Here is a 23,363-nt window from a genome sequence, read left to right as displayed (position 1 = left end):
TGAACGCTGAGCTGTAGTCAATGAATAGCATTCTCACATAGGTGCTCCTTTTGTCCAGGTGGGAAAGGGCAGTGTCTGTGGATCTGTTAGAGCAGTTTTCAAATTGGAGTGGGCCTAGGGTTTCTGGGATAATGTGGTTGATGTGAGCCATGACCTGTCTTTCCAAGCACTTCATGGCTACAGACGTGAGGGCAAGGGTTGGTAATCATTTAGGCAGGTTCCTTAGTGTTCTTGGGCACAGGGACTATGGTGGTCTGCTTGAAACATGTTGGTATTACAGACTCCGTCAGGGACAAGTTGAAAATGTCAGTGAAGACACCTGCCAGTTCGTCAGCGCATGCTCGGAGTACAAGTCCTGGAAATCCGTCTGGCCTTGCGGCCTGTGAATGTTGACCTGTTTAAAGGTCTTACTCACATCGGCTACGGAGAGCGTGATCACACAGTCGTCCGGAACAGCTGATGCGCTCATGCATTTTTCAGTGTTACTTGCCTCGAAGCGAGCATAGAAGTAATTTAGCTCGTCTGGTAGGCTTGTGTCACTGGGCAGCTCGCAGCTGTTGCTTCCCTTTGTAGTCTGTAATAGTTTGCAAGTCCTGCCATATCCGACGAGCATCGGAGCTGGTGTAGTACGATTCAATCTTAGTCCTGTATTGATGCTTTGTCTAGCAGGATTTCTTATAAGCTGGGTTAAAGGGGTTAAAGTCCCGCTCCTTGAAAGCGGCAGCTCTACCCTTTAGCTCAGTGCGGATGTTGCCTGTAATCCATGGCTTCTGGCTGGGGTATGTACGTACGGTCACTGTGGGGATGACGTCATCGATGCACTTACTGATGAAGTCAGTGACTGAAGTGGTGTACTCCTCAATGCCATAGGAAGAATCCCGAACATAATCCAGTCTGTGCTAGCAAAACAGTCCTGTAACTTAGCATTTGCTTCGTCTGACCACTTTCTTATTGACCGAGTCACTGCTTCGGTTTTTATTTGTAAACAGTGTGGAAGGACCACCAGGGAGCAGGCGACTGATTGTAGCCCAGGCCAGCATGTGAGTACAGGGGATCAGATGCAGTTAATCACACCTGGCGGCACTAATCACCTATTCTCTTCCTCCTACATAAGATACGGGAGAACCAGTAGTAGGGGGAGCTCGTGGGAAAATGACGTGTTGATTCTCCAAACGGAGGACTTACTTGATAGACGAGAGACGAAAGGAACGGACTACCTCTTGGCAATGGCAAACACTGATTCTCTCCACCAGCAGAAATGAACTCTCCACAAACGTATGGTTAAGACGGCGACACACTCTTGATGTATGTTATAGTTAAAAGTGACCTTGTTTTCCTTATTCCTTTAAAGAAGATGTGTGTTATCCTTTTGAGATCATCCTTGGTTGTGGGAGAAGAAAAGATACCTCCATAGAGAACTTTGTTCTATGTTCTGCTCCCGACTCGTTTATTCCACTTTTCCGCAACAGACAAAAAATACTTGGTCCGCTCACAGCAGGAATCAGGAGGATAGAATTATGGTCAGATTTGCCAAATGGGGGGCGAGGGAGAGCTTTGTACAAGTCTCTGTGTGTCGAGTAAAGGTGGTCTAGAGTTTTTTCCCACTCTGGTTGCACATTTAACATGAGGTAAAAAGTTTCCCTGCATTAAAGTCCCCGAGACTGCCTCTGGATGAGCGTTTTTCTGTTTGCTTATGGCGGAATACCGCTCATTGAGTGCAGTCTTAGTGCCACATCGGTATATGGTGGTATGCAGAGAGCTACGAAAAATACAGATGAAAACTCTCTTGGTAGATATTGTGGTCTACAGCTTTTCATGACCTTAGGTGAGCAAAACCTTGAGACTTCCTTAGATATTGTGCACCAGCTGATGTTTACAAAATACATAGACCACAGACCATTATCTTACCAGAGGCCGCTTGTTCTATCCTGCCGAAAGGGCTTAAAACCTGCCATCTGTATGTTATTCATGTCGTCGTTCAGCCACGACTCGGTGAAACATAAGATATTAAAGTTTTTAATGTCCCGTTGGTAGGATATATGTGCTAGTAGCTCTTCTATTTTATTATCCAATGATTGTACTTTGGCTAATAGGACTGATCACCATCGGCAGATTATCCACTCGTCGTCGGATCCTTATAAGGCACCCCAATCTTCGTCTCTTTCTCCTGCGAATGACGGGGAGGGACTTGTCGGGCATCTGAAGTAAATCCTTCCCGTCTGACTCGTTGGAGAAAAAGTATTCCTCCAGTACGGGGTGAGTAATCGCTGTCCTTTTCAGTCATAAGACACAGTGACAGAAACAAACACAATTGGTTAGATCGTAAAACGGCAGCTATCACCTCGCGCCGCTCCAGAATCTTGCATAAATGTTCAATTGGGTTGAGATCTGGAGACCGAGACGGCTATTGCATATGGTTTACATCGTTTTCATGCTCATCAAACCATTCAGTGACTACTCGTGCCCTGTGGATGGAGGCATTGTCATCCGCTCCCATCAGGATAGAGATGATTCACCATAGGTTGAATGTGATCACTCAGAATGGCTTTGTATTTACTGCCGTTTACCTTGCCCTCTAAGGGGTTGAGTGGACCTAAACGATGACAGGAAAATCCACCCCATACCATAACAGCCGCCAGAGCCCTCATTTACTCAAGTGTTGCCATTATTTTGTCAGTTACTTGTAGATTCCTCTGTTCAACATCACTTACCCTTCCATTTCTCGACCAATTGTCTGGGACATGGATGTTGTTTCGATATGCCAATTCGTAGGCAAGTTCTCTGCATTTGAGGCTACTAAGACCGTGAAACTGGTCTGCGAAATTCGTGACATGTTTAGCAAGCTCAGACTCCATGTCATCAGATAAGACCAGTATGCCTCTGCTACTCTATCATAGCCTCTCTTTCACACAGGTACTTGTTCTTTACATTTTGTTGCCAATTGTACCTCTTCAGTGTCAGTCTATTTTTTCAACTCTTGCTTCTGCTCAAATGGATTTCTTACCTTCTCTCACTTCCTTGGCTGCTCTGTCAAGAACCTCAAGCGGGGCTTGACCCCTGCTTGATTTACATTTGTATACATGGGGCATGATGATGTCTGCTCTTTAACAAAAATGCAGTTTTGAATTCATATGCATGACACATTGAAAAAATACTATGCATATTATGCATAAAACTGACAATGTAAACAAAGCAAACATTTTGACTATATAGCCCACAAAGCTGCAAATATTCACTTTCATGCTAGGTTTAGGGCACTTAATTCCATGGAGTGTCTGCAGGAACTCCCCTCAGACACTAGGCCCTCCATGGAATGAGTTTGACACCCCTGTTTTAGGGCGTCATATTGTAGCTTATAGAGACCCCAAATGATGAATAAAATAATCTTCTACTTTGATTTAGATACAAACATCATGAAACCTATAGCAAATTATTTGGACTTTGTGAAATCAGTTTTTTGGACCTAGGTTGCTTACCACTTTTTCCATGTGGTTTCCTCCTTCGCAGACTTCATGAAATGATGACCTCTTCCTAAATATTTGGTTTCATGATTCATTTTGTGTATGGTTTCACAGAAACAAGGGGCGGCTCAACTAAACCTTTGGATCAACTTACCCTACTTTCCCCTACTCTGTGTGCCTCCATTCTCTCCCTGCTTAAACCGTCCTCTGTTGCAAATTCCCATGAACTCTATTTAAGTGATGCTGACTTACAAAGAAGTACTACTCAATGTATGACATGTTTGTGGTTTTTGTTGCATTATTTTGCTGATTCAGAGCAGTAAGATTGCACTTGAACATCAGGCGAGTATTGTCTAGCTAAGATAAAACCTGATGTCCATATACTGTACATAGAAGTGAGTGTTGAACTGCAGAAATACAAGTTTATCGTTGTGGAGTAAACAACACGACACCATGTCCAGATGAAGGTGAAACTGTTTTTTAAAATTGTTAACAGTGTAACCTAGATTCCTGCACTGTTTCTGTAGGGTAGACTGGGGACAGTTGTAACGCATTTTGGAGTTGTTTATTAAAATTGGATTTATTCTAAAACTGTTTGATGTAGAGAGTTCTACATTTCACAAAGGTAACTTACATTTATTTGCCTGCTAACTATTAGTATAGTTTAGACACCTGTGCTAAATGTGGAATTTTTACAATTCTGTCTTAATCCAAAAAAGTCCTGATGTTACAACTAACCGCAATAGCAGGGTTAATAGTAATGTTATATGGGACAGTTGTAACACTTTAACGTAACACAAGTGGTCATTCAGCAATGTTATGATTTGAAACTTATATTTGGATGAAAATACACTAAATTGACAAAAAAACATTTGATCTTTTAGGCATGTCACTCAGTAGAAATATGCATATTTTGTATAACAGTAGTACTCAAACAAAATGTAAGAATGACAATTGTCTGAGGTATTATCTTAGTTGCACTGCCACAGTTGATTTAAAGAAGTGAAATTTGATATGTGAATGTCTATATACTATAAAATTAGTTTTTTTGTTATTTAAAATGCAAATCAATATAAAAGATATATATATAGGTGCCCATCGCTAATAAAGACCAAGACAGAAAAAGCAAAGGAAACCTTACCGTATGTCCAGAGTACACGGTCTGTCACCAGTCGATTGACAAATGTCATCTAGAGGGAGGTTCTATGGGGGTGGACACAAACGTGTTGTACCATTTATTGGGTAACTAGCTAGTTAATGAGTGGCTAACTTGAGTAAACATCAGATTCACCTCGGAGAGCACAAATAATTGGTGTCAAGTCCAAGTTGGATCCAAAATGTAATTGTCAAGCCCTTTCAAATCAGTGTCAAGCCCATGTTGGATCCCAGTCATTGGCAAAACCTTACAAATCAATGGTTGTAGTAATGTCAAGCCCGCGTTGGATCCAAAGTATCATCGGCAATACCGTACAGATCAATGGTTGTAGTAGTTCCATCTGACAGACGAGTGAAAGATTTCAGAGCTTTTAATTCATCAAAACAAAACGGCACTAGTTTCTCTGCTGATGAGTAACCCCAATGAAATTGACATGCAAAAATCAACCCACATTTTTTTTCTACTCACTGGTTTTCTATGAAGATAAATGCTTTTCACAAAGTGCATTGTTACTCCAGTTATTAACCAACAATGTAGCTCAAAGTTGCAATCTGTGATTGCTACATCAATTTTTGTACTTTTAAATTAATTATATTGTACACCCATTGATAAAATTGACAAGGTATAATTGACTCGACAACCAATATAAAAATCATTGACCTCGATTAACTTAAAAACAGGAAATCATTCAAAATGTCAGACCATTTGTGTAGCTATACCACTTGTGGCAATATTTTGTTTTATTCATATTGTATAAGCCAGGTATTTTCTCCTCTCTGCTCATTTTGGACCAAAAATTGGAAATAAACTCCGTCTTCTTTTTCCCCAGACCCCAACTTCTCTTCTGTTCCCCCCTTTTCCCAGACCAAGAGAATGGAAACCACCCAAAATAAAGGTGGCGTTCCTGCCTGTCAACATCGCAGACCCCTGCTGGAACTCACAATGCTTGGGTAGGTGTTTAACTTATCAGCTACCACTTCATATGACATAGCAATTTGATGCCCGACTACAGTAGTCGGGAAGGAACTTGACTCGACCAATAGATCATAGAGGATGCTGGGAAAACCACAGATGTTAGAATGACCCAGAAATGGCAGAGAGAAAGGGACAGGTGTTAAACAGATAGTTGTTTAGAGGAGTTGGAGGTAAAAGACTTTGCCCCAAGGTAGACCAAGCTAACTGTCCCAGAGGAAAATATTAACTCCAGACTGCCTTGAATAGTTGTGTGTTATGTTCGCCTCAAAGTTTGCTATGTTCCTTGACAGATGGTACTGGACGACATGTTTCCCCATGACGGTGTGCACCATCATTCAACAGCCTTTGACGTGGTTGCACCTGTTCAGGAGCGAAAGTAGATTTAATTTCCCGGTACAGAACATTTCTTATTTTGCGCGTGCACCAATTTTTGGGGGGAGGGAACCTCAACATGGAGTTTCCACATGTAATTCTATTAATTTAAATAGGATATCAGGGCCTAATAGTAAAGATGTGTCGTTTAACTTTTAAAATGGACTGGCATTAAACATAACCAGTCATGTTATCAGCTGATTGACAATCACTTCAAAAGGCTTGCTCACATTCGTCCACTAAAATAATTCCTGCATCCATACTGCGCTGCTTTCAAGGAGCAGGACTCTAACTCAGAAGCTTATAAGAAATCCCGCTATGCCCTCCGACGAACCATCAAACAGGCAAAGTGTCAATACAGGACTAAGATTGAAAGACCACACCGGCTCCGACGCTCGTTGGATGTGGCAGGGCTTGCAAACTATTACAGACTACAAAAGGGAAGCACAGCTGCAAACTGCCCAGGGACACAAGCCTACCAGACAAGCTAAATTACTTCTGTTTGCTTCAAGGCAAGTAACACTGAAACACGCATGAGAGCATCAGCTGTTCCGGGCGACTGATCACTCTCCATAGTCGATGTAAGACCTTTAAAACAGGTCAACATTCACAAGGCCGCAGGGCCAGACGGATTACCAGGACGTATTCTCCGAGCATGCGCTGACCAACTGGCAAGACTCTTCACCGACATTTCCAACCTCTCCTTGTCTGAATCTGTAATACCAACATGTTTCAAGCAGACCACCATAATCCCTGTGGTGCGTAAATGACCGACCCGTAGCACTCACGTCTGTAGCCATGAAGTGCTTTGAAAGGCCCGTCATGACCCACAGCACCATTAACCCTAGGCCCACTCTCCAATTTGCATACCACCCCAACAGATGATGCACTCTCTATTCGAGTTCCAGAGGATGTTGGGGCAAACCGTGCCTAGTCTAAAGTCATTGAATACCTTATTCAGAGGATTGTTTTTTATTAATACATGCCAAACTTCAGAAAATGTGGGAACATGTTGAAAACCAACTGAACAGACAAATAGAATGGGGAAATTAATGTGTGCAGAAAAGATTAAAGCAGATCAAGCAGCAATCACTGAAAATGTGTGTACACACACACTAGATGCTGTAGTCGTTACCATTTTTCAGTCAAACAGTCAAAGCATGTATTCATTCAATAATGTTTATTTCGCTGGTTACCACTGACAAAAACGTCACTTGACACATCTGCCCCGACTACACTGCCAAAAGAAAACCTGTCACACTGCAAATGCAGTAATCTTGTCAATACACAATTATTAAAAACTCAATTAGTCGAAAAAGCAGTCACACTCGACAAAAAGAGTAGTCAATAGTGATATTACACTACAAAGTATTCATACATACGGAAGCTGACAGTTTTCAAGCAGGGAAAGCGGATTAATGTGGTACAAAGGGAGAATAGTGTAGTAGAGGAGCAATGTCAAGTGATGTAACCCAAGATGATGTTTGGAATGAAGACTGGCTGGCTCTGTTACACCAGGTTCCTTTGGCTCAGTAGTCTCTCCTATCCTGGTTCTGGTAGCCCCCTTTGTAGCCCCCCCTGTAGCCTCCCTGGTAGCCCCCGCCTCCCTGGTAACCCCCGCCTCCCTGGTAGCCCCCGCCTCCCTGGTAGCCCCCGCCTCCCTGGTAGCCCCCGCCTCCCTGGTAGCCCCCGCCTCCCTGGTAGCCTCCCCTGTTCTGGCCCTGGTAGCCACCACCACCTCCTCTGTTTCCGTCTGTGGAGAGGACCAGAGATGGACAAAAAAAATAACAAGTCAGAGATTAAATTAGGAAAATGTGACCAGAACAGTGACACTACAATGTCCAGACAAAATGAGCTGACTAGACATATCACAATATACGTGGGCTAATACTAACAAGTTGTGCGAAGAACAGAAGTGAAAGACTGCGAGAGAGAATGGTGTGTGCGCGCGTGGGGGGGGTAGAGTAGCCAAAAGGCTCAGGCATGGAGAGGGAGGATGAGAGGGGACTGCGGGTCACAGACTGTGGCTTTAACAAACAAACTAAAGTAGAATTCTGATATTTATAGGATAAAGGAGGCATAAATCCATAAGCACCTCGGTTGTAACCGCCCCTCTGTTGGTAACCGCCTCCATCTGAAACCAACCAGAAACGGTAAACATCAGCCAGGCATGTCCAGTATAACCTTCAAATGACTTTTTTTTGCATTTCTGCTTATGCAGTGGTTAGTTGTTTTTATTTCCATGCAGATTTAAAGGTACTTTTTTACTGGATTCAAATACATGTTCATTCTGTTTCAGAGTTTTAGCGATCAAGCGATCCACAAAGAAATTTTTTTTTCCCCAAAAGAAAAATAAAGTTAATTTAATAGGTTTGAAATACCGGTTTCTTTAGACCTACCTAAATATACCCAATGCATTTTTATATATATATTTTTTTGTAAAAAAAAAAAAATATATATATATATATATTTTTTTTTTTACAATGGTATATATTAAATGGAGTTAGTACTTAAAGTAGATTTTTACATTTGGATTCTATAGGCATGAAATCCCATTGGTTCTAGACTACAGTTAATAGTGCCCAAGGCTCGGACATTGCGGAACGGGAGAAAAAGGGGAGAGCAGCTTACTGAAGGTGGCTTTTAGAATAAACAGAAGAAAAATTGATAAGAGAAAATAAAGGTGGTATAAAATGGTTGATAAGCACCTCGGTTGTAACCGCCCCTCTGTTGGTAACCGCCGCCATCTGAAACCAACCAGAAACTGTAAGCACGAGCAAATCCACAATTCAATGTGGCCAATATAATTCACAACTTACTTATGCACTTCTATAACTACAGTTATAATGTCTATACATTTGTGTTCTTTAGGTGTTTGTCACTAGACATTGCATGCGGGCTTAGGTAAAAAATATAATATAATCTCATCATAGCAAGAAGCTGTTATTTGGTTCAAATACATGTTCTTTCAGTTTCATAGTTTTAGCTAGAGCAATCCAAAGCTGAAATGTATTAAACACAAAAAAACTATGACACAGTATGTACACAGTACAGTAATAAATACATTGTGTTCTTAGAAATTCTAACTTATAGTATCCCAATGTTTCTGAAGAATTGCCTAAAGACAACCAACGCATATTACTGTGATGGTATACATTACATAAAATTATTACACGTTACAATGTAGACGTTAAAAAGATAGTTGTTGCCGCCACCTGGGGTCAAATCCAGATGTCTTATCATTCATAGACAGAGGGGAGAGCTGCTCACTGATAGTGACTTTAAAAATAGCAGGACACCCCCCCCCCCCCCAAAAAAAGACTTCCATTAGAAAATAGAGGTATAAATTGGGTCATAAGCACCTCTGTTGTAACCTCCCTGCTTCTGTTGGTAGCCGCCTCTCTGACCATCTGAAAACACACAACAGTTTAGACAGACACAAAGCTGTGACACGTCTTGGGCATACACACACACACAAAGGGGATAAAAAAAAACATTTGACTACATACATATACTATTTGTTTCTCACTCACATAAACACTGAAATATGACAAATACAGTCGCTCTCATAATATTCCGACAATCATGCATTTCAATCAGTTATTTCAAACACCTCGGTTGTAACCGCCTTGCTTCTGTTGGTAACTGCCTCTCTGGTCTGAAACCGTACAGTGAAAACAGTTTAGAAAACACAGCTGTGGCATGCAATGAGCGTGGGAGTAGACAAACACATTTTTTTTTTTTTAAATCATACAAAATATAAAGTGCCGTCAAAGTATTCAGACCCCTTGACTTTTCCCAGATTGTTACATTACAGCCTTATTTTAATGACAATGCAAAAACTGAAATATCATATTTACATAAGTATTCAGACCCTTTACTCAGTACTTTGATGAAGCATCTTTGGCAGTGATTACAACCTCGAGTCTTCTTGGGTATGACGCTACAAGCTTGGCACACCTGTATTTGGGGAGTTTCTCCCATTCTTCTCTGCAGATCTTCTCAAGCTCTTTCAGGTACGATGGGGAGGGTTGCCGCTAAGCTATTTTCGGGTCTCTCCAGAGATGGTCGATCGGGTTCAGGTCCGGGCTCAGTCCACTCAAGGACATAGACTTGTCCCGAAGCCACTCCTGCGTTTTCTTGGCTGTGTGCTTCGCCACAGTCTGAGGCCCTGAGCACCCTGGAGCTGGTTTCCATCAAGGATCTTCCCAGTCGCTCCCGCTGAAAAACATCCCCACAGCATGATGCTTCCACCACCATGCTTCACCGTAGGGATGGGGCTAGGTTTCCTCTAGACGGGATGCTTGGCATTAAGGCCACAGAGTTCAATCTTGGTTTCATCAGACCAGAGAATCTCGTTTCTAATGCTCTGAGAGTCTTTAGGTGCCTTTTGGCAAACTCCAAGCGGGCTGTCATGTGCCTTTTACAGAGGAGTGGCTTCCGTCTGGCCAGTGTACCATAAAATGCCCAATTGGTTGAGTGCTGCAGAGATGGTTGTCCTTCTGGAAGGTTCTCCCATCTCCACAGAGGAAATATAGAGCTCTATCGGTGACCGTCGGGTTCTTGGTCACCTCCCTGACCAAGGCCTTTCTCCCCTGATTGCCCAGTTTGGCCGGGCAGCCGGCTCTAGGAAGAGTCTTGGTGGTTCCAAACGTCTTCCATTTACGAATGATGGAGGCCACTGTGTTCTTCAATGCTGCAGAAATGTTTTAGTACCCTTCTCCAGATCTGTGACTTGACACAATCCTGTCTTGGAGCTCTATGGACAATTCCTTCGACCTCAACCATGGGACCTTAGACAGGTGTGTGCCTTTCCAAATATTTATCGTTGTTTATTGAACCTATATTTAACCAGGCAAGTCATTTAAGAACAAATTCTTATTTACAAAGACGGCCTACCCGGCCAAACCTGGACGACGCCGGACCAATTGTGCACCGCCCTATGGGACTCCCAATCACGGCCGGATGTGATACAGCCTGGATCATGTCCAATCTATTGAATTTCCCATAGGATGACTCCAATCAAGATGTAGAAACATCTCAAGGATGATCAATGGAAACAGGACACTGAATTTCACGTCCCATAGCAAAGGGTCTGAATACTTACATGACGGCTTACCCCGGCCAAACAGATATGGTATCTGTTTATTTTTTATACATATGCAAACATTTCTATAAAAAAAATGTTTTTCGCTTGCTCATTATGGGGTAGTGTGTAGATTGACGAGGGTAAAAAATATTGAATCCATTTTAGAATAAGGCTGTAACGTAACAAAAATGTGGGAAAAGGGAAGGGGTCTGAATACTTTCCGAATGCGCCGTACATATGTATCGTGTGAGAAATAAAATATGTCTATTGCCTCCAGGCGCACATGCACACCAATATCTTTTTCACACTATCGTGCCAGCCATACTTGTATTGGGCTAGCTTAACATTTTATTTTCACATTCTCTCAAGCACGGTTCCAGGATTTATAGTGGATGTGTATCCAGGCCATCGCAATACAGCTTGGCTGGGCCCAGTACTGTGAAATAGGCAATACACTCAAACGTCTTAACACATTCAATAAATCATGCATCATAATTAACTTTCAATATTGGGGGGGGGGGGGGGGGGGATAACTTAAACATTCAGGACAGCGGCTTCCTGCGATGCATCTACTGTAAGAAACATGCAGGTTGGCTAAGGATAATATTGTGGTCAGTGGTACGGAGAAACACTTACCTCTGTTGTAACCACCCTGCTTCTGCTGGTAGCCACCTTTCTGATCTGTAAGACACACACACATACAGGGCCCAACAAATCACTTACAGTCGGTGTTACTTGTGGTATGAGGTGCCTTATGTGTCGTGTCCCAAGGCACCAAGAGGATTCAGTAAGTGGCATAGTGGCAATTTTCATCTCACTTAACTGGGCATATTTAAACAAAATACTGATACATAATCAGTTTGCTAGTATTTGTGATCGTTGGGACTATGTAGGAGTAAGGCATATAAGTCTACTCCATGCGTCCAAATTAACAAAATCAGGGCTCTCCCTAGGATTTTGTGACAAGGCTGTGCTGGTGTAGGCCTGATGGGTAGAGGGGAGGTCCGAAGTTGGAGCATTTAGCATTCTTTAAAAACCTGTAACTGCCATTTCCTGAAACAGTCCAAAATTATATAAAAACATGAAGCCAACACAGAAGTCCTGTTTGATCCTAAATGAAATTGAGCTCGTCGCAATTATTTTAGGTACAATTTAGGGGTAACGATCATTCTTATTAAATATGTGGATAGTCGTAAACCGTCTTAATTTTGTTTGGGAACAAAACTCAGAAAAATGCATTTGCTGGATACTTACTGTAGGCTCATTGTAATATGAAACAACTAGGCCTATAGTAGCTTTTTTCAGATCTCCATCCCTGACAACCAGTCAAGTTTGGTCTGACTACCAGGCTACCATTCATTCAACATGCCTTGTCGTCATTGGTGAACTGACCAGTTCTAGTTGAGGTAGTTTTTCATACCAGTGTACTTTGGCCTCAAAATGTGTGTATGATAGGCAAAATGCGTGCAGGTTGGCAGGTCTGCATGCATTCTATGGGGCAGCCCCACTAACCTCTGTTGAAGTAGCCACCATACACGCCCTGCTTGAGGTCAAAGATGCGCTCATTGTTCTCCACCAGGCCGCCCAGCTTCTCGGCCAGCTGCAGGGCCATGTTCTGCAGGGAGGTGGGCTCTGTGCGGTGCATCACCACAGTCTGGGTGGGCTGGTCCAGGGACGCCTGTGTGAGGGGAGACATGACACACACGGACAGACAGATACACAGGAGAAAGCCATTCAGACACAGACATGAACATATTACACCTTCATATTTATACATCATATCATGTAGCTTAATTAAATCTATGGGGCTGTACGTCTACACACGGCAACGCACAGCCCTTTGAGATCACCGACGCCGTGGGTTTTACCATGAGCTCCTCGTTGATGATCATCTTGCTGATGATGCTGTGCACTGTGGGCAGCTCCAGCTCAAACATCTCATTCAGCGTCTCCATACTGACACACAAAGAGGGGGGGGGGGGGGGGGGGGATCTCTGAATTGTATTTATCCATTCTTTAACCAGGTTAGACAATTATATGAGGAGGCACAGTAGATGTAGCCTGGTCCCAGACCATTTTTTCGCCAGAATTTCTGGGGACCCAACCCCAAATCTAATGACGCAACCTTCAAATGAAAATACGGTACATTCCAAAAAAAGATGCACGCATTAGATACAAATGAATACCACACAGGCTACTAAAACAGAGACATGGACAAAACCAAAGACAACCAAATGCCTTTACTGAAAGGAAACGTGATTTCTACCTAACGCCAATCAAATGTGAATGCCGAATTTGGCAAAAACCAAAATGTGAAGTTCGCCTGACTTAAATAGTGAACAAGATGGGATTTTGGAAGGCTGGCTACTTTCGAAACAAGTCTAGAGTAATCTCCATGGTCATTGCTGTTGGCTATACAACGCAAACAGTCAGGGACCAGGCTACAGTAGTTAAGAATCTCCACTAAATGTGCTTTTTAGTCCAAGACAAACTGGGAAACCACCTCCAACAGTCTTAAAAGTCATTACCTGATGGAGTCATAAACGCTGCTGTAGGTGAACAGGTAGGTCCTCAGAGACTCCTCCTGGATCTTCCTGCAACCACAAACCATCAGGAAACGTTACAGGAATGCTACCTCCGAAGGACGCACTGTGTTGCCGAAACGTTAGTTCAGTCATGAAATAACCAATTATAGTAATAGTGAAAAAAACCAACTTAATTTTTATAAAGAAAGCTACTAAAAGGTAGTGTTTTATTAGCCATTTGAGGATCTTGATTGAATTCATTTTATTAAACCATTCCAGGCCGAGATTGGATGATACTGACTACTGATCAAACCAGGGACAGTTGAACAAGAGGGGTGTTGACGCAGACCTTAATTAGTGTCAATTTTCGAAAAAAACTCACCGGACGAGCATCTCTCGTACACACTGTGTCTCGGGGAACAGATCCCACACCTTGCTGTTCATCTTCTCGTTGATGATGAACGAGTGGCAGGTGCGCCAGTCGCCCATCTTCATGGACTTGCTGGCCGCCACCACGTGCTCGCGCATGCTCTCTGGGGGTCCTGGAGGATGCACGGAGGGGGACGGATTCGTTTAGTGTTTGTATGGCCATTTGTTGTGTCTGTACAGCTAATAGAGACAAGTACCAATACAATCTTAACTTAAGCCGTGTTTATCTCAATGTCAAATCATTTCTGGGTAACCAAGTACCTTACTAGGACCCTGTTTCTATTAAAATGATCAAAAAGGGCGAAGGAGAAAAAAAAGCTTCGAAAAATAGCAATTTCTCAAGCGAGAAATTGGTCAGAGAGAGTGGTCTGAGTGGGGAGGGGAACACCTAAACCTCTCTGCCAATAACCAGTTTTCAAACTGTTTCTTATTGCGCAGAAATAAATATAGCTGAGTAGCAGGTGAGATCCTCCTTTTTTCATCTGCGCCACAGGTGAAATCCCGCCCAAACTCTGTAGGCCATGGGCTCTCCAATCATGTTCCTGCAGCTTAAAAATGGGGAAAGCCAAGTGAAATCTGTTCGGGAACGTCGATAGCAACATGTTTTCCCGACAAAACATTTGCTAAAGTGTCGTTAGTGAGTTGGGTACTACCAACGCATGTCCAGAGTGCATAAGAGGAGATTACCGTGACTCAACGGTCATGTGAATATTTGACTGCCTGTGGCGGTAATACGGTCACCACAACATCTCTAAATAATCACTGTGTTGACATCTCAGGATTACTGGATATTTGAGGCCAATCAAAATAAAACAACCTTTTTTTGCCCATCTTAAGTCTTGTCTCTTTTTTTTAGGCATGAGTAACTTGTGCCCACCCACCCTTTGGTCCTAAACTAGGCAGAGTTAATTATGGCACGCAACGGAAAACTTTATAAAACCAAAATTAGTTTCTTTTTGAAAAGTTCCAGGTAGTCCGTGTCTGCTTTCTTCCATTTGGGGCCTAATGAACACAACCCTGCTTTGTCACCAGTCTGCTGTACGCACCGAGAAGGGGCTGCCTCTCGCCCACCCTCAGCTGGTGGTGAAACTGCTTGCTGATCATCCTGCGGCGGGCGTCAAACTCGTGGGCCGCCATGTAGGGGATCTCCAGCAGCATGGCAGACACCAGGTACACGCACTCCAGCAGCTCCAGGTTAATGTGCATGTGGAAGGGCACCTGGAACAAGATGGATAACAATGTCATGTCGAAAACCAACCCTCAGTCAGTGTAGTGCATCAGTGTAATACTGTACAATAGTCAAAACAGGCTCCAGTGCATCATCCTAAACAAACGGGAACATCTTTATTTAATCTTTCCAGACAAATGCTTTACAGCTCGGAACCTACGCGGTCGGGTTTTGCCTAGCCCACATGTTTAGCATAGCATAGCCTACCTGTCTGACTAGCCGAGATTGGTCAACCTGTCGTCTCTTCTCAATCATTTCCTGCTCGGCTGGGTTTATCCTTGCCTAGCATACCTGTGTTGTCTTTTGCTTGATTGGGTTTAGCGTAGCCTTCCTGTCAACTGTTCTGCTGGGTTTAGCCTTCCTGTCAACTGTTCTGCTGGGTTTAGCCTTCCTGTCAGCTGTTCTGCTGGGTTTAGCCTTCCTGTCAGCTGTTCTGCTGGGTTTAGCCTTCCTGTCAGCTGTTCTGCTGGGTTTAGCCTTCCTGTCAGCTGTTCTGCTGGGTTTAGCCTTCCTGTCAGCTGTTCTGCTGGGTTTAGCCTTCCTGTCAGCTGTTCTGCTGGGTTTAGCCTGCCTGTCAACTGTTCTGCTGGGTTTAGCCTGCCTGTCAACTGTTCTGCTGGGTTTAGCCTTCCTATCAGCTGTTCTGCTGGGTTTAGCCTGCCTGTCAACTGTTCTGCTGGGTTTAGCCTGCCTGTCAACTGTTCTGCTGGGTTTAGCCTGCCTGTCAGCTGTTCTGCTGGGTTTAGCCTTCCTGTCAGCTGTTCTGCTGGGTTTAGCCTTCCTGTCAGCTGTTCTGCTGGGTTTAGCCTTCCTGTCAGCTGTTCTGCTGGGTTTAGCCTTCCTGTCAGCTGTTCTGCTGGGTTTAGCCTTCCTGTCAACTGTTCTGCTGGGTTTAGCCTTCCTGTCAACTGTTCTGCTGGGTTTAGCCTTCCTGTCAGCTGTTCTGCTGGGTTTAGCCTTCCTGTCAACTGTTCTGCTGGGTTTAGCCTTCCTGTCAACTGTTCTGCTGGGTTTAGCCTTCCTGTCAGCTGTTCTGCTGGGTTTAGCCTTCCTGTCAGCTGTTCTGCTGGGTTTAGCCTAACCTACCGCTCGTCTCTTCTGCTCTGTATTTGACTAGCCTAGGCTACCTGTAGTGTATTTTCAATCCTCTACTGTTCTGCTTGCTGGCTTCAACCTATCCTAGCCTTAGTCTATCAGTAGTTTCTTCCGCTGAGTTAAGCTTAGCCAAGCCATAGCTTACCTGTCGCCTCTTCTCGATCTTCTCCTGTTCTGCATTCCTCTCCTGCATGTTCCTCATGAGCAGGCCCTGGCCCAGCAGTTCCTTGGCGCGGCCACTCGACTGGATGTCCAGCAGGGCATTGTGGGCGTCCTTGATCATGCCCTGGCGGAAGGCACAGATCCCCAGCTGCACCATGGTCCTGTTGTACAGGATCTGGAGGGGGAAACATGGTCACACACAGAGTTCTATCAGTCTGTGTACACAGTTTATGTGCAGGGCCCCAGAGTGCAATAATTGAGTCGAATTTTGAGACTGACTTGGTTGTGCAAGTTCAATGTTTTCTTGGTCACATCGGTACGAGCTGCAAATTCTAGTTGATCACTTCAAGGCTTTCTGTTTTTGGGGTGGCTACAATGCTTTCTGTTTTTGGGGTGGCTACAATGCTTTCTGTTTTTGGGGTGGCTAAAAGCTTGATTTGGTCAAGCAGGCTTATCCTGATCCCTGCAATAAAAGTGTCTGCCCTGCCCCTGTTTCGCTGGCAGGAGCGACTCACCCCCTCCCCCCTGAGCACTTTGAGTAGACCGAGAAAGAAAATGTGTTCTGATTGCGCAACATTTCAAAATTCAATCGCGAGAAAGAACGGTTTTGAAAGGACCTACTGTTGCGACAGTTGAGGAAAGGAAGGTCTCAGCTTTATGTAGGCATTACATGTGTTTGTTTATTTTCTCAACTCTAAATAGTGTTTTAGCACCGTTTCTAGAACAAATAAACTGGTATGGATCTTTGAGATTCGGATCGGGCAAAGCGCGTATCGGCCATTTCTGATGATTGCATAGGCCTATATAGACATCATTGGGTAGTACATGGCAAAGTTTAGGATATTAAATGTACTGTTAGTTGTAATTAATCTAACAAGCAGTTTATTATATTTAGTGATCTAGATAATGAGTTTAATTTCCACTTCCTTAGATGGTGAATAAGCCCCAAATAAAGCAAAGTGTGTGTGATATTACTACCCCACTTCTTTGGTTTTAGAAGTGGGGGGGGGGGACATAATATAATTTTATAAAAACATTTATCCAGTCGGATAAACACTCCAGTCTACACGACCGCTCGGACACATCCGCATGGTCCGAAAGTGCATCGCTGCCTCGTTTTGTAGCACATTCCAATGATAAAACTTACTTTAAAAAAAATACTAATATCCGAAAATATGTAAGTAAATTAATCTCTACAAAAAAAAAGAAATCACAAATTCTGGAGCACAATTAGGAGTGTAAATATAGCAAGACTAATTGTCAACCCAAAATTCATGACAATCACTAGTTTAGGTTGCACATGAAAATATATTGAATTATGCATTCCTGGTTTGGACATGTTAGAATAAAACGTTTCTTGATTCATACAATCTTAGTAGCACTGTGAATTACGTTATATGACTTTGTAAGATGATTGCAAAGGTTTTCTATTGTGTGACACCACAGCAAACTGTTGTGACCAAATCATGGGCTGCTGCCACCAGAGCCACCAGGGGAAAGAGTAAGTCTGGTGCCCTGTAGCGTGCCGGATGATCAGTGGTGGAAAAAGTACCCATTCTTGAGTAAAATAAAAGATACCTTACATTTTTTTAAGTGAGTCACCCAGTAAAAGTATTTGGTTTTAAATATGCTTAAGTCTCAAAAGTAAATGCAAACGCTAAAATACACTTAATCATTTCAAATTCCTTATATTAAGCCAACCAGACGGCATCATTTCATTTTTTATTTACGAGTAGCCAGGGGCACGCTCCAACACTCAGACATCATTTACAAACTAAAGCATGTGTTAAGTGAGTCTGCCAGATGAGAGGCAGTAGGGATGACCAGGGAGGTTCTCTTGATAAGTGTGTGAATTAGACAGTTTTCCTGTCCTGCTAAGAATTCAAAATGTGTGTCAGTAAAAATGTATCGAGTAAAAAGTACATTTTCTTTAGGAATGCAGTGAGGTAAAAATAAAAAAGTGGTCAAAAATATAAATAGTAAAGTACAGATACCCCCCCAAAAAACCTAAAGTAGTATTTTACACCCCTGCGGATGTTGCCCAGCAGGGTGCCCCTGCTTGTATGAACAGTTTGACATCCCGGGTGCTGTGTCCCACATTCACGTGTTCATACCTGTACGGGTGGGTCGGCGTGCTGAATATTATCCTGCAGGTGGCTCATGAGCATCAGGTCACGGGCCTGGTACCAACGCGAGTGCAGCGCGTGGTGGTAAATGTGGCACAGGATGGCGCACGTGCGGATGCGGTCCGTGCGGTCCTTGGCGTAGATGAACTTGCACAGGCGGTCCATGATGAAGGCGCTGTCCTCACCCTCGCTCTCCTCCGCATCCTGCTCAGACTAGGGGGGAGATAAAGGTGGAGAGGGAGAGAGTGATAACTCCATGGGAGGTGAGTACAAGGTTGGGTTATGACATTAGCTCATGGATAATAATTATTTTGTGACCAACTAACACTCCGTAGTCACGAAAAGCATTCCATTGACTATTTAGGGGGCCCTCAAGAGGTCAGCCGATTAATTATGGCCGATTTCAAGTTCATACCAAAATCGGTAATCTGCCTTTTTGGACGCCAATTACATTGCAATCCACGAGGATACTGTGTGGCAGGCTGACCACCTGTTACACGAGTGCAGCATCAAAAGGAATTTGAGGCTGCAAGGAGCCAAGGTAAGCTGCTAGCTAGCATTAAACTTATAAAAAAACATCTTTACATAATCACTAGTTAAGTACACATGGTTGATGATATTACTAGGTTAACTAGCTTGTCCTGCGTTGCATATAATCAATGGGGTGCCTGTTAATTTGTCATCGAATCACAGCCTACTTCAACTTCGCCAAACGGTGATGATTTAACAAAAGCGCATTTGCAAAAAAAGTACAATCGTTGCACAAAATGTACCTAACCATAAACATCAAGTCACTTAAGTATATTTATTAAAACCTGCATAATAAGTTAAGATATTCATGTTAGCAGGCAATATTAACTAGGGAAATTGTGTCACTTCTCTTGTGTTCAGTGCAAGCAGAGTCAGAGTATATGCAGTAGTTAGGGCCGCCTGGCTCGTTGCGATGTCTGTGAGTATAACAGAACTCATCAAGCAGGCAAAAACCTGAGAAAAAATCCAACCAGGAAGTGAGAAATCTGAGGTTGGTCGATTTTCAACTCAGCTCCTATTGAAGATACAGTGGGATATTGGTAATGTTGCACTTCCTAAGTATTCCACTAGATGTCAACAGTCGTTAGAACCTTGTCTGATGCCTCTACTGTTTAGTGGGGCCGAAGGAATTTGAATTTGGCGCCCTGCACTTTCACTGGCTGTTGAAGAGGTGGGACGCTACCGTCTCACGTACCCTAGAGAGATTAACTGGGAATATTGGAAGACTCGTGTTAAAAAGAACCAGCAGCTTTCATATGATCTGAGCAAGGAACTTAGATTTTAGCTTTTTTACGTGGCTCATACTTTCACTCTCTTCAACACGTTGTTTTTGCATTATTTAAACCAAATTTAACATGTTTCATTATTTATTTGAGATAAAATTAATTGTATTTATGTATTATATGAAGTTCAAGTGTTCATTGAGTATTGTTGTAATTTTCATTACAAATGTATATATATATAAACAAAAATATATATATAAAATATATATATATATAAAATAATAAATCACCTTTTTTTTGTCCTCCAATAATTGGAATCGGCGTTAAAAAATCATTTTCGGTCGACCTCTACCCTCAATAGTCTACTGATAAGTTCTGAACAAATTCCTAGTATGTATCTGCCATATTGCTTATACCTCTCCTATCCAGAAATTTCAAACGAGAAAGAGATGAAGTAATTTTAAACAATTGAGATGCAGCCTTGGGGTCCATAGAAATAGAATTACTAAAACAGACATTACCATTAGAGTACTAGGATGTGTGGACCGGCTGCCATATTTAATGTACCCATGACAAGGATGTCATTCTGTGTCTATGTTGGGGTCTCTGTCCGTTTCCTTACCTTGGTCTCTCCCTGGAGGCCCAGTGCGCGGCGGTGAGCCTTGTAGTCAAACTTATAGTAGGTGTGCATGATGCGGCGTAGGTAGACGCGGCACACCTCCTCCGTGCTGCCCTTGGTCTCCAGGTAGCCCAGCAGGCGGTCGATGATGCCGCATACACGCCCCTCATCCTTCAGGTTGTCCACATACTCTGTGGGAGATGGAGTGAGTGATTGAATGATCATGTACGATCGCAAGGGAGTGTGAAAGATCAGCTCAAACTGCAGTGGTAAGGAAACACACTAATTATGGGTATGGGGTTTTTATAGGTAAAAAAAAAGTGACCCCAATCATTTGTGGTGTACAGGTTTTCATAGGAATTTTATTGCCGTCTACTCTATCAATAATTTTACTTCATACGTGTCTATAGTGATTGAGTATCAATTTAGTTTGTCCTTGACAAACGCACAAGTGACCTCTATAATGTGAAAAGGGGGGGTGTGGATCCAAAATGGGCCTCACCTTGAGAGTGGGGGTCAGTGTTCTGCATGATCTTGGTGAATTCCTCATCCATCCTCTCCACCAAGGTCAGAATGCAGCCGCGCACCCTGAATGGCTGAGGAAGTTAGAAAAACGGACTTTAGTTGGACAATCCACTTCAAAACTGTAGCCTATCACATGAAGTGTATTGTCAGTCGTGCCATGCCTGCCTATTCTTGCCAAAAGGACCAACATGGAAATAAATAAAAGCTTGTTATATTTGAAAGGTTTTTCTAATGTACATACTGCTTGTTCTTGATTGTTTACATATTTATTTATGTTTAAATTATATTAGAGCTTTAATTTCCTGTGAGGGAACTTCTTGTTTGGAGTAGTTCAAATAAATGTAACCAACCAATCAATAATTCTCTAAGAAATTCAATCAACCTAAGAGTTTGAGAATTACCTGAGCGTCGGCTATGGCCAGGTTCTCACTGTCCTCTGCAATGTTCTCGCCGATAAATATGTTGTTGTTGTTGAAGAGGATGTCCAGCAGCTCGTCAATGCAGTCCAGACACGTCTTCCACATGTCCGCCTGGGGGAGGGGTTGTGCGGAACAGGTAGAGGAGATGAGAAGATTAGCGGGAATTGGGGTCACGCTCAGGGACAAATACAGGAGAATCCGGGCTGTACATGGGAGTTTATGGCCGTCAGCACCATTTTGCCAGAACAAATTCCTTGTTAATGTACTTCGTGAATACAGTGGCTTGTAATGCAACAAAATAGGAAAAATGCCATGGGGGTTAAATACTTTTGCAAGGCACTGTGAATTGCGATTCTGAGAAGACATTTCTAAAAATGGGCTAAGTACAACTTGAACTTGTCCGATAAGTTCAAGTTCTACCCCTTTAACCCCAACTACTATTGCGGGAATATTAAAAAGGGACAGAATAGCCATTATTGCAGGATTCTCAGAAAATGTAGTTTTTTCTATCTCTCCAAATGAGGAATCCTTTCATAGAGGTGGCTGAATTAGGAGGCTCAACCCCATAAGACATGACGAAAAGTCTTTCTGTCCCGTTAGCATAGCCATACATCCGTGGAGGAGGCAGGTGGGTGGTACTAAAAACAGGAAGGTTTTGGCATTTGGCAATAAGTCATTTAACAAACGATCGTTTAACGGCAGTGCATCTGACCTTCATGAAGGCGGCCAGGTTGGGGTTGTAGTCGTACAGGGAGGCGATGATGTTGAACTTGATCTTGACCAGGATGCCCTCGCCCAGGTTGTTCTCGTTGGAGATGTTGGCCAGAGCGTGGAGGAGTTCAATCTGGGCCGCTCTGAACAGAGCAGAAGGTAGACGTGGTGGTACACAGAACAGGGGGTGTAGGAACAGCGTTGGGTTAGTTTTGAGTCTTTTCAGGCGTTGGTGTCATATCTGTTATGGCTTTTAGTCCATTTTTTTTGTCTGGTCGCAAAAGAAACCCCCAAACCCTACGGGATGTCCCCTTGTAGACAAAGTGCTATATCAGTGAAAGGCTAAAAAAACAGTGTCTAGCCTTAGGAAGAACCGATACCATATTGTGTCCATCAGCCTGGAATTTAGATCTACGAAGGGCCAACGAGAAGTGACTAGGGGCTAATTTTGGGACAGAGCATATGTAAATGTGGTCAAATGAGTTGTACCTGTCTGTTCCCTTCTTTCCACGGGCCTGCAGGATCTCATTGAGTTTCTTCACCACAACTGTTGTGTTGATCTCTGTTCCCTTGGCAAACATCTGAAGCTTCTCCTGCCGGGAGAAGCAATTAGCACACAACACACATCCTCTGGCAGGTTTGGGTCTGTATAAAAAAAAAAGTGTCTCAGAGTAGGAGTGCTAATCTAGGATCAGGTCCCCTCTGTCTATTCATTACAATCTACAGACCTGATCCTAGATTAACAGCACTTCTACTCAGAAGCATTATGCCTCTGGGCCCAAGTCTAGGGTCATGTTCATTTGGGCACGCAACAGAAAATGCTTTCGAACATTTCGCAATGGAAAATGAAAATTAGCGTTTGTAAAGTCCAAGTGGTCGCTCTCCGTTTCAATCAGTTTTCTTACATTTGGTGCCTAATGAATACAAACCATATATACAGTGAGGATACTCTTTGTATTGTCATGCCACGACTTGATCACCCACCTTGACAAGGGGCACGCCTCCCTTCACCTTCTCCCATTCGCCTTCACCCTCCTCTTGGGCCTCTTCCTCTGCCTCTTCCTCCAGGCGCTCCTTCCGCCGGTGTCTCTTCTTCCTATCCTCCTTTTTCTTCTCGCTGGTGTGTCGCTCTGCCTCACTACCGGGCCTGGCGAGACAGAATGGGGTGTTGTAAATACATTAGTCAGACAGTGTCTAAAACCTTTTAGAGACAAGCGT

The 23,363-nt window shown here is 43.2% G+C and overlaps 2 protein-coding genes across 9 annotated transcripts in view; both read right to left on the bottom strand.

The window, feature by feature from the left end:
- prodh2 (proline dehydrogenase 2) overlaps positions 1 to 4,683 on the bottom strand; it is a 30,085-nt gene extending 25,402 nt beyond the window's left edge. For 2 of the 4 annotated variants that reach the window (XM_055930771.1, XM_055930772.1), the window contains exon 1: positions 2,122 to 4,519. The gene's annotated coding sequence lies outside the window, so the exon portion shown is untranslated. Of the gene's footprint in view, positions 1 to 2,121; positions 4,520 to 4,602 lie in introns of those variants that run through there. The other 2 variants (XM_055930773.1, XM_055930770.1) reach the window with 2 other exon arrangements.
- A 2,446-nt stretch (positions 4,684 to 7,129) lies between these two features.
- eif3c (eukaryotic translation initiation factor 3, subunit C) overlaps positions 7,130 to 23,363 on the bottom strand; it is a 29,582-nt gene continuing 13,348 nt past the window's right edge. Inside the window, exons 9-27 of one of the 5 annotated variants that reach the window (XM_055930764.1) lie at positions 23,130 to 23,292; positions 22,635 to 22,738; positions 22,147 to 22,288; positions 21,417 to 21,545; positions 20,993 to 21,086; positions 20,494 to 20,681; positions 18,607 to 18,831; positions 16,476 to 16,667; positions 15,054 to 15,225; positions 13,961 to 14,120; positions 13,582 to 13,647; positions 12,922 to 13,009; positions 12,566 to 12,731; positions 11,690 to 11,734; positions 9,578 to 9,622; positions 9,327 to 9,374; positions 8,673 to 8,711; positions 8,060 to 8,098; positions 7,130 to 7,717 (exon numbers count right to left, since the gene is read on the bottom strand). In XM_055930764.1, the coding sequence (XP_055786739.1) occupies positions 7,494 to 7,717; positions 8,060 to 8,098; positions 8,673 to 8,711; positions 9,327 to 9,374; positions 9,578 to 9,622; positions 11,690 to 11,734; positions 12,566 to 12,731; positions 12,922 to 13,009; positions 13,582 to 13,647; positions 13,961 to 14,120; positions 15,054 to 15,225; positions 16,476 to 16,667; positions 18,607 to 18,831; positions 20,494 to 20,681; positions 20,993 to 21,086; positions 21,417 to 21,545; positions 22,147 to 22,288; positions 22,635 to 22,738; positions 23,130 to 23,292 (2,329 nt within the window). In that variant the 3' untranslated portion in view covers positions 7,130 to 7,493. The remainder of the gene's footprint in view (positions 7,718 to 8,059; positions 8,099 to 8,672; positions 8,712 to 9,326; positions 9,375 to 9,577; positions 9,623 to 11,689; positions 11,735 to 12,565; positions 12,732 to 12,921; positions 13,010 to 13,581; positions 13,648 to 13,960; positions 14,121 to 15,053; positions 15,226 to 16,475; positions 16,668 to 18,606; positions 18,832 to 20,493; positions 20,682 to 20,992; positions 21,087 to 21,416; positions 21,546 to 22,146; positions 22,289 to 22,634; positions 22,739 to 23,129; positions 23,293 to 23,363) is intronic. The other 4 variants (XM_055930765.1, XM_055930766.1, XM_055930767.1 and 1 more) reach the window with 4 other exon arrangements.

The sequence above is a fragment of the Salvelinus fontinalis genome, chromosome 8, assembly GCF_029448725.1.
Source record: "Salvelinus fontinalis isolate EN_2023a chromosome 8, ASM2944872v1, whole genome shotgun sequence".
Classification (NCBI taxonomy): domain Eukaryota; kingdom Metazoa; phylum Chordata; class Actinopteri; order Salmoniformes; family Salmonidae; genus Salvelinus; species Salvelinus fontinalis.
This window is presented reverse-complemented; position numbering and strand designations above follow the sequence as displayed.